The 10,533-nt window shown below is 70.5% G+C and overlaps 1 protein-coding gene across 1 annotated transcript in view; it reads right to left on the bottom strand.

Moving 5' to 3' along the window:
* Nucleotides 1-576: 576 nt before the first annotated feature.
* Nucleotides 577-10,533, bottom strand: part of TMEM132D (transmembrane protein 132D) — a 162,310-nt gene continuing 152,353 nt past the window's right edge. The window contains exons 7-11 of the mRNA XM_054594006.1: nt 9,577-9,720; nt 5,626-5,831; nt 3,886-4,159; nt 2,381-2,572; nt 577-1,719 (exon numbers count right to left, since the gene is read on the bottom strand). Of these exons, the coding sequence (XP_054449981.1) occupies nt 577-1,719; nt 2,381-2,572; nt 3,886-4,159; nt 5,626-5,831; nt 9,577-9,720 (1,959 nt within the window). The remainder of the gene's footprint in view (nt 1,720-2,380; nt 2,573-3,885; nt 4,160-5,625; nt 5,832-9,576; nt 9,721-10,533) is intronic.

The following is a 10,533-nucleotide window of genomic DNA, read 5'->3' as shown; positions in this document are numbered from 1 at the left end:
TCTGTCTGCGCCCCGGGCACCCGGTCACGAAGGCGCCGTGGCCGGACTGCCCCGGTGGGTGACGGCCAGCTCTGGTGACAACCAGCCGCCGGCACCGGGCCAGGCTCTGGGAGATGACAACGCCCATCACGCCCCCAGAGCGGACGGCGCCCCGCGTGGCCCCTCCCAGTGCTCCCAGCAGGTTGGGCCACCCCGGGGCCAGCGCGAGCGTCCCGCCGCCCATCTCCGCCTGACGGGCTGTCTTCTCCCTCATCTCAGTGCTGAAAGGCGGGGCCTCCCAGCGCCCGTCGCTCCAACCAGAGGGACAGGGACAGTCCTTTCCTGGGCGCTCTCAGCAGCTCAGGGGCTCAGATCCTGGTTTTCTTCCAAGTCTCAACCACCTCGCCGCGCATCACGAACGCCTCACCGCTGCCACCGGTCGGGAGCACGTGCGCGGTGCCCGGGCCGCCCCGGGGGAGCCAGGCCACTTTCTGGGGCCGCTGGCCGCACCCTGTCCTGTTGTCCGCCGTCCCCGGGGCACCGCGCCACCTGTGCCAGGTGAAGGTGGCAAGGCGAGCGAGCGCCGTGCCTGCCGGCCTACACGCCGTCCCGGGGCCGGGCCAGGGGGCCCGGCAGGCCCTGCAGGTCGCCGGGGGGCAGGCCCGCGCTGCCCGTGCCCGCGGCGTGCACAGCGGGGCCCCTGTCCTCTGGGGGGCTGGTGGCGAAGGTGGTGAACGTCACCCTTTTCCTCTTGGAGGTGGGGGACGTGGGGGGCTCGCTCCCAGGCTGGTCCCCGCCTGCGCCCGCGGGGCCCGTGGGGTCGAACTCCCGCCCATTGATGCCGCCCTGGGGGCGGGGGCTCAGCAGGCACTTGCCCTCTTCCAAGCCCAGGCCCCTGTCGGCGGCGGCGCCCTGCTCGTCCGGGGAGGATGCGAAGTCCGCGTGGCCCTCCAGCAGCTCTGTCCGGGCGCTCAGGCCCACCCAGTCGTGGGAGTGACTCAGGCCCTCCTGCTCCGGGAAGGGCTCCCGCTTGCGCCGGTACTTCAAGGCGAAGGCCACGCAGTTGGAGAGGAAGACCAGGATGGCCAGGCAGAAGACGCCCAGCAGCGCGTACATGCCGATCTCCAGGTCGCTCAGGCCCCTGGAGGCCTGAGGGAGGGCGCTCTCGTCCCCGTCCCCGCTGCTGCTTCCGGGGAGGCTTGCCTGGGCAGGGACGCGGGTGCGGCTGGGGGGGACGGGCAGCCGGCCGCCGCCGTCACCCGAGGGCCCCCCCTGCCCGGGCCTCCTCGGGAAGCTGGACCTCTCCGTCGTGGCCAGCCCTCCGCCCATGGCGCCCGCAGACGGGCCGCTGGGCGATGGGCCCCCCTCCTGCGCCGGCCGGCGGGGCTGCCCTTCGCTGCCTGGGCCGGCCCCTGCCCCGGGGCGCCCGCCGTCGCCGGCGGTGGGGCTGGCGTCGCTCTGGCTGAACCTCACCCTGATGGGGGCGGTCCCCGCCGCGAGCACGCTCTTCCGCTTGGACTTCTGGCAGGACTCGCTGATGAGCATGTCCACCTTCACCAGCGTGCCCTGCCCTTCGGACTCAGCGGCGATGACAGGCCACCTGAAGCTGGGGTCTTGGCGGATGGAGACCACCTTCTCGTCCAAGGACGTGGCCATCAAGGAGAAGTCCTTCCCGTCGTAAACGTCCAAGGGGGTGACAGAGCCGTCACTGAACTGGACCCAGCAGCTGATGGCCGCCTCCTGTCGAGTGAAACAAGCTCGTCAGACTGGGCCCCGAGCCCGGTGGACTCCGGGTCTTGGAGCGCAGGCCGCGGGGAAACAGCACGCGGAGGGCGGGGAAGCTCTTCAGCCGCGCGGACACGGGCGCCGAGCGGCACGGAGGGCGTGAGAGAGAAGCGACCCTCATGAAGACGCGACACCGGGAGAAAGCAGCGACCCAGAAACAGCCCGGGGGCGCGCAGGGCGGGCCAGGAGCCCCCAGACGCGAGCCGCTCCCTGTGAGGCGCTGAAGGGAGGGGTCCGGGCTCTGTCTGCACAGCGACGCCCTCCACGTCCGAGGGTGCGGCGGCCAGTGGGCCCTGCCCGTGCCGCACGCTCCTGCGAGGAGCCGTTCTGTGTTATGATTAAGCTGCCACGATGCCGTGTCTGCTCGTCCGCCGCCACACGGGGCCGGGCCCCCGACCTTGACCAGGCCCCGGGGGCACGGGGAAGCTCCTGGCTCTGTGGGGACGGGGGGTTCTCCCGCCTGGGTTTGGAGGTGACGACTGAACCCCACCGGCGAGGGGCCCTGCGCTGCACTCCCTGTGGACCGGCCCCCAGCCCGCGGGAAACAGGGAGCCCCACCGCGTGCGCGCCCTCGCCTGAACGGCGGCCCACCCCGCGCCGCCCCGAGCCCCCGTGCCTGCTCGGGCCTTTGCAGGAGCTCCTGGGCCGCCGCGGTGGCGAAGATGGCTCTGTTGCTCCCGGGGCTGAGCTGCAAGGAGAGTGTCAGCCCTGTCACCAGCTGGACCCCGAGGTCGGTGATGGTCACCTTCTCGTCCAGCACAGTGATGGTCTTTTCAGCCAGGATGGCGTCCGACAGCGGCGACAGGACCTGAAACAGGACGGACGTGGCAAAGAAAAGCCGGCCCCGGCCGTCACCCCTGTAGCGTCACGGCGCCCCCACGCTGGGGGACAGAGCCGGGGCCAAGAGGCGGGTCTCCCTGGGGTCTGCTTCCGAAAGCGGTATCTCGCCTGCGGAAACTCACTGCGCTTGTTAAACAACTGCAGGGCGGGGGGCGGGGGGCGGGGGGCGGGCCCGCCCTGCTCAGCACGGCCCTCGGTGCGGGCGCCGGGGCGCCCCCTGCCGTGGGCGCTGGCCAACCGGGCCGCTCTCTGCCGGCGCCTGGCGAGTTTGTTTAGACTCACCCGCTTCACTTAAACGCTCTGTTCAAAACATCAGAGCGCCCAGGAGGAACGGCCGTACGTGGTCAGACACCGGGCCTGTCTGTCTCGCAGCAGGTGGCCGGTGAGGCGCCCACGGGGGAGACCCGGGTCCATGCGCCACCGCAGCGCGTCACGGGAGTCTGCATTCCACACGCTGGGGCACACTGAGTTGTGACGCTCCACCTGTGCCCTCACGGGGGCCCCTGGGCCAGACCCCAATCCTCCTGCCGTGGACGGCACGTCCACCTGGAGGCGGAGCTCACGGGCAGGCTGGGCCCCGAGGAGGAGGCCCTGCGTCTCCCCTGCCCGCCCGCCCTCCCCAGTTAGGAAGACCTGCCCCCCAACCTTCTGACGAGAGGGGCCCCATCTCCCTTTTGCCCGCCTTTGGGGCCTACCCCCCTTCCTGAGAAGCTGGTGACACGTATGAGGCTGGCTGTCAGGGTGGCCTGTTTGGTGGCCCGGCAGGCAAAGCTCCGGGTCCTCCGCAGGTGCCACCCAAGCCGGGGTTCCCAGTCTGGCCGCCACACTGGGACGGCAGGAGCGCATGATGTGAGTCCCCAGAAAATGGCGGAAACATGCACGCGCAGCCCAGGAGGGTTTCGTGTGGACAAGTAAAAGGGAAGAACTAGAAGGCTCGGGAACAGACAACCCGCCGGGACGGGCCCATGTCTCTGTGTGGGAGGCCAGGCCCGCCCCCCGTAACACCCGCCGTGAGCACGCTGTCCCCGGCACTGAACTGTCACGTAGAGCGATGGGCGGAGGCCAGGCGTGCGCCTCGGTCTCTCGGCCCCGGGCACTGGCCGCACTTCGGCCTGCACAGCTGGCTGGAATCCAGCCGATCATGTCTCAGCCGGACGTGGGCCCGAGCTCCTGTCTGTGGGCCAGATGCGCTTCCTCGGCCACTAGTGACCCTTGACAGGACACTCACGGCCGCCCTTTGAAAATGAGAAGCGCGCGTCTCTGCTCCAGGGGGCATCGTACCTGGAGGGTGGTCATCCCGAGCTCCTGGCCGACCAGCACCTGCCCCTCGTGCAGCCGGGCGATCCGCGGCTCCTCCACCTGCATGAAGTCCTTCACCAGCTCTGTGATGTCCACCTGCCAGTCGGAGCCCAGCAGGTGGGCCAGCGGGCCTCCCGGCTCGGCCGATTCGGCCACAAACTGCGCCAGGACGCGCACCATGGCGTGCTGGTACTGCAGGGCGCAGCCCCGGCTCCGCCGCGCCTCCTCCTCCTCCTCCTCGCTGTCCTGCGCTGGCCTGGCAGAGGGTCAGGTCCGGTTAGCAGGTGCCCACTCCTTGGGCCAGTGGTCGGGGCGGGGCTGCTGCGGGCTCTGGGGGCGGCCATGCTCCGTGGGGGGGGGGGGGGAGGGCAGTGAACACTGAACTGCCCCTCAGCCAAGGTCCACAGGGTCCTCCAGGAGCCCCACCGCCGCCAGGCTGCTCCACCGCGGAACCCCCCTCCTTGATGGGGCTGGGCCTCGTGGCTTCCTTCCCGCACAAGCTCCAAGCGGCAGCAGCGGGCTGGGGCTGCCGAGAGAAGGGGCAGCAGGCCGAGCCGCCTCTCGCTTGCTGAAGAGGCAGGTGCTGTGCCGGGCGCAACCCCGCAGGCAGACCCGTGAGACGGGAACCTGCGCGTGGCCGTGGCCGCGGCCGCTGTGGGACCGGGGCCCAAATTCAACCAGCAGGAGGGCTGAGGCCTGCCGACGGCCACAGGCGACCCTGCCCCCGGCCAGAGCCGACAGTGCGCCGGCCACCCACCAGGGCCCCCGCCAGGCCCGGCCCGGTGCCGACGCAGAGGACCCCAAGCGTCGGGGCGAGTCCTTGGGTGGTGGAGCAACAGGTTGCGAGGGTAACGGGCCCAGGCAGGGCCCGTGTGGGCCTGGGTGCCAGGGCCGGAGGGGCGAGCCGGGGTGGCGAATGTGGAAGGGGCCGGAGGCTCGGGGCAGCGGCTGGGCACCCCTAGGCGTCCGGCAGGGCTGCCGTGGGGGCCTCGGGGGCGCCAGGCACTGCACCCGCGCCGGTGGCTGAGGAAGGGGCCTTTGCTCCAGCATCACAGGGGGCCCACACCTCTGTCCTTGAGGCCACCCTTGCCCACAGTCACAAGGGCGGACGTCCAAGAGAAGGACCTCAGGTAAGCCCCAACTCTCTACCCGCTGCTGCACAGGGGGACCCCATGCCGTTTCCTTCCCCAGCTCTGCACAGGCTCGCCCTGTGAGTCCTGAAGCCCGGGCGCCTCTGGGGCGGGTCTCAGAGCCTTGCTGCTCTGCCCGGGGTGCCCGCCGGGCGGCCAGTGTGGGTGGCGGGGCCTTGGCCCCCTGTCAGCCACAGCCAGAGCGGTGCCCGGTGACGCGCAGACGGCCTGGTGAGCAGGCAGAGCGAGCTCGGGCCCCTGGGCCAGGCGGGCAGGCCGCCTCCCCACAGCCGGTCCTCCCTCCCCCAGGACGTGGGACAGTCCGTGGCGGCAGGCGGGGCCGGCTGCTGCAACCTGCTCCCCGGCTCCCGCCAGGGCACCCCGTGTTCTGCCTGTCCCTCGGCCACAGTGCTCGGGCCAGGGACGAGCACACAGTGAAGGCGAGGCGTCATTCTGGGCTTCTGTGGGACGACCAGGACGGAGGCCTGGAGCCTCACCGGCGGGGTGGGGCCGTGGGAGCCAGGAGCTGGGGACACCGGGCCTGGCTGCGGCGCCGCCTGGGGTTCTGACGGGCCCTGGCCGACACACCCACCTGTTGCTGGGGGCGACGGGCACCCTCCAGCCCTTGATCTGATTGAGCTCGGCGTCCGAGACCTCGATGTGCAGCGGCAGCCGGGGCGCCCACACGGTCATCCGCAGGGCACCGCCGAGGTGCTGGTAGGCGAAGTCCACTGCCACGTCCACCTTGCCCTTCATCTCCTTCCCGTCGACGAAGACGGCGTCGCAGCGGTCGGACACCTGCAGAGAGATGGGCGTCCTCGTGTCCCGAGCTCAGGAACAGCGGGGGGCGGAGGGGCCGTGGCCTGGCCGCGGCGGGCTCTCCCGGGAGGACGCAGCCTGGCTGTGGCCAGCAGGGAGTCCTTCCTGCAGCGGCCGGGGGGAGGGCGGCGGCCTCCAGGGCTGCGAGGGGAGGCGAGAGTGCTGTCTGCAGGCCCCGGGACGGGACGGGGTGGGACGGGGCGGGACAGGGGCTGCGCAGGACGAGCCCGGTGCGGGGCTGGCCGGGGTCACAGAGGCCACAGCCTGTTGGGCAGGGTCTCAGCGTGTGGGGCGACGCAGGGGCAGGGGCCACTCTCCTCGCTCCGGGAGGGTCAGCCAGAGGCGGGGACGCCGAGTGAGGGTCCAGGACGCAGGCCCACCCGAGCCCCCACGGCGGCGCCCCCTCCACGCACCCTGGCGCGGCCCTGTCTCCCCAGAACGCACGTCCCCCGCCAGCACGGTCCCGGCCTCACCCTCCGCGGAGAGACACCGCACAGCGCGCTCTCTCGTGGGCCTGTGGGGACCACCACGCTCACCGTCCTTTGTGCGAAGGAGCGCTTCATGGGCGAACTCACGCTGGCGGCTGTGTCTGCTCGCCGGTGGCGGGGCCTGCGGGTCACTCCAGCTCTTGGGAGTCACGCAGGACACCCCGGGCATGTCCTTGGTGGTCACACTTCACGGCGCGGCCCTCGGGTTTCTCACGGTGGGACCGCGTGGTCTTTAGCGAGACATGGCCCCCGCCCCTGGCAGGGCTCTGCCTTCCCTCTGGGACGACGCACCGCGCGCCCTGCGCGAGCCGGCCCCGCTGCGGGCGAGCACTGCCATTACACGCCCCGTCTCGCAGGAGGAGGAGGGAGGAAACCGAGAGCCGGCCTGCGGGGCGGCGCAGAGCCGGATGCGCCGGCCGACCGAGGACCCCGTGCCTTTCCGCCACCGGGTGCAGCAGCAGGAGCCTCGCAGGGAGCCCCCGCAGGGAGCCATGGTCAGCTGTCCCCGTTCTCATCTTTGAGTGCAAATGCTCGAGGGGAGGGGCTTGCTCTGCCGCCGTGTATCTGTGTTTCCGGCCTCTGGGAGGGGGCCGGCCGGGCTGGGTGGGTGTCAGAAGGCACCGGGCGAACGAAGGGGCGAACGCGCGCACAAACGGGGTGCGGCCCACAACCCTTCTCAGGCGTCTGTGGGGGCGGTGCCCGTGCTTTGTGGCCACACGGTCCAACACTTCTCTTACTGCTGTTACTTCTTTTATTTTACAAAAATACCTTTAACCTTCCTCTAAGCAAAGTATGTCCTGTTTTGACGTTTACTTAAGGGCCCCTCGTATATTAAATGCCCATCAGAAGCCTCTGCTTACGGAGCGCCCGGAACGGGGCGCGCCCAGCGCTGCAGCCAAACCCGCACGCCGGACGCCGAGCGGGGCCCCAGCCGGCGCGTGGCGGGGCCCGCGGCGGCCGGGCTCCTGTGTGAGCAGCCGGGACGTCTCCAGGCGCCCTCCTCGGCCGGACCTGCCCCTTCCCGGTCAGGCGTGAGGCGGGGAGGGGGAGCCGTTCTCCAGCACTCGCGCTGCATGCAAACTGTGAATGAATAAAAGATGACCGGTCCAAGGCTGGTGGGAAGGTCGGGGAAGCGGCTAATTGGATTTCAGTGTGAAGAGCGAGCAGAGCAGCCAACGAGCAAGTGCTGATCAAAAGATTAACACGTTGTAGCTCTGCCGGAAGTCTTCGAGATGGGCTGTGTCTTAGAAAAACTGCTTCTGAGACGAAAGACGCGATCCTCTGCTTCAGGCATCTTTCTGACATTGTCCCTAAAATCTTAAAACAGGACGTCCCCTGGGGGTACGTTGTTTCTGGTATGAGTTGAAACAGCCCCACCCAGCCAGGTCTTCTTGCCCACAGCTTGGCTCACCCTCACCCAAGGCTCCCAGCCTGAGGGGCCCTGCGCCCGTGAGCGGCCGGTCCTTGAACCGCTGCTGTCCCGGGTGCGCCGGGGGCACCGAAGCACCCTTCTCTGGCGGTTCACCGTGACGCTGGTGGTCGCTTCTACCACCTTCTCCTTCTCGAGTCGCAGTTTCCTCTGGGGCTCTTTCGTCTTGATGATACCATTTCGTGGCCAAATTATCAGGCCGTTGCTTTACGTCCAGGCGCCAAGACGGAAGTGCACCCAATGATGAGTGTCCACGCTGCCCGACGCGTTGGCTGGGTCGCTCAGCCGGGACGCTCACTTCTCCCTAGCGAGCTGGCCCCACCCCCGAAGGCGCAGCGTTCCCCCAGCTGGAGCGAGGTGACGGTAGCCACTGCTCCCCCGGCGCGTCGGCCCGCCCTGAGGACAGGCGAGGCCGCCCCGAGTCACCTGCGTTCTGGAGTCGTTTAAGCGGCGGCTCTATTTCAACAGAGCTGGACGAGGATGAACACAGCCCGGCGGCGCAAACAGCCGTCCAGAGCAGCGACGGGCACCTGAGGCCCCGGCATCCCCTTCCTCGTGGGAGAAGCGCCGTAGGGACGGTCCCAGGACGGGAGACCGGGGCCCAGGCCGATCCGGTCGGCGCCAAGACCTGGGCGCTGGGCCTCTGACGTCCCCTCTGCCTCCCGAGCTCTGTGAAGCGGAGCCGCGTGAGGACGCTGTTCGGAGCACGTCAAGTACCGCACAAGCCATGGTCCTGGGGAGGGGATCTACCTACCTCCCCAGAGGGGTTTTTAAGGACTGACCTATGAATCTGAGGGGCCTGGCCAATCCGGACCCTGCAGGAGACGGCCGGGCCGCTGGCGCTGTAGCCTGAGCCCCGAGCCGACTGCGGCAGAGCCCCTCGTCCTCGGAAGAGGCCGTCTCTCTTCTATGAAGGCTGCCAGCTGACCGGGCGAGGCCCCGCCGCCTGCTGTACCCGAAGGCCACAGCTTCAGAAGTTGCTCTCATCTCGGAAAGTACCTACAGTCCCGTCTCACCGGAGAGCAAGCGCTGTGGCCTGGCCAAAGCGACACGTCAGTTCGCCCTCGCAGGAAGGCATCCGGTCCCCCCGTGGCTGGGATATCTGCTGCTGCGGAACCAACGTCCCCAAAGTCCGGCGGCTAAACCAAAAGCCCCGGTTTTGGTGACCGACCATGCGGGCCGCTGGAGCTCCCCCGGCGGCTGCGGCAGGCTGAGCGCTCGCAGCCGCGGTCCAGGAGTGAGCCCGCCCGGGCGGTCGCCTGTCAAGCCTCAGGCCACCTCCCTGTTGTCAGCGCCCCCGGTGAACCCGGCCCCGTGGCCGAGGCGGCATCGGCGTGGAGAGGCCTCCCGCTGCCCAGGCCCCACCCTGAGGGACCTCGACCGCCTGCACCTGACGCCACTGGCCAGGGGGACGGGGCAGGGTTGCTTCTGCCCCACGGCCAGTGCCGTTCCTCAGAACCGGGCGTCGCCAGGCACCCTACACCCCCACCGACGTCACACATCGCTGTGCGCTCAGCCATCTTCCCAGGGGATGACCCCCGCCTGTCAGCCTGGGCGCTGGCACCCCGCCCCCCTTCCCGACCGCCGGGGGGCCAGGGACCCCACAGGCGCAGGCCCCGCGTCCCGCCACCACCCCCAGCAGCTGGAAAGACACCGCCAGCGAACACGCGAGGCCAGGGGCGCCCCGGCCAGGCCCCTCCTCCGGGCCGTTTCGCGTCCGGCTCCGTGGACGCAGCAGCAGGACGAGCAGACGGGGGGCGGGGCCGGGGGCGCAGAGGCTCAGCGGGGACAGGGAGGGTCCACTCGCCTTGATCACGTCTTCGTCGGACGACCTGCACTCCACCGGCTGCGGCAGGGCCGCCACGGTGCCGTCCTCCTCCACGGAGACCACCTTCACCGGGACGGCCACCGGCCTCCCCGTGAGGACGGCCGTGTTCAGGATGTCCGCCTCCTGCGGGACCAAGCACAGTGACCGTCACGTCCCGCCCCAGCGTGGCCGTCTCCCCAGCCTCCCTGAGCTTCGCCTGCCCTCGCGCCGGCCCGGGGCACGGTGGCCGAGGGGCGACGCACGGGCTAGCTCGTCACTGCCGTCGCCCTGGACGAGCCTTGCGGACGGTGCCCTCCTCATGGGGGCCTGGGGAGGCCCCGCGGCTCCCGGGCCCACGTGTCAGGCTGCTGGACCAGCCTGAGCCCACACAGAGTGGTTCCGACTCAGCTGCCCGCCGCTGGCCAGAGGGGCGAGGCCGTGACAGGGGCCCAGGTGACCCCCCTGCGGGGTGCGTGAGGGGACGAACAGCCCGAGACCCCCCGGCTTTCTCCCACTTCTTGCACCTCCCCAGGCTGCCTTTGGGCCCCGGCCTCCGTCGTGGGACACCACCCCCACCCCGCCCCCGGTGCACCCGCACGTGCCTTCCGCCTGCCTCATGCGGCTCAGCCCCGGGCGGTGTCCTCTGGGACAGACCGAGAAAGGCACAGTCCCCACGGCGGCACCCAGGAGGGCGGCTGCTTTCCCTTCCAGATGACGAGCGCCCTGGGGCGGGCCTGGCCCTGCTCGCCAGGACCCACGGGGGCCAGCGACACCCGCCGATCAGCACGAGCGGGTGCGTGGATACGGGCCCCCAGCGAGGCGGCTGCAGCCCCCTGCGCCGGCCCTGGCCCTCCCCTCGCCGCCCCCCACCCCGGCCCTGCTGCTACTGCCACAGGAGGCCTGCGGTGCCCGAGCTGCGGGGGAGCCTGGGGGGCCCACGGGCCCATGTCTCAGATG

The sequence above is a fragment of the Pteronotus mesoamericanus genome, unplaced genomic scaffold (assembly GCF_021234165.1).
Source record: "Pteronotus mesoamericanus isolate MK-2021 breed Mesoamerican mustached bat unplaced genomic scaffold, CSHL_Meso_final scaffold_507, whole genome shotgun sequence".
Taxonomy (NCBI): Eukaryota; Metazoa; Chordata; class Mammalia; order Chiroptera; family Mormoopidae; genus Pteronotus; species Pteronotus mesoamericanus.
Note: the sequence above shows the minus strand (reverse complement) of the source record. Positions and strands in the feature narration are given on the sequence as shown.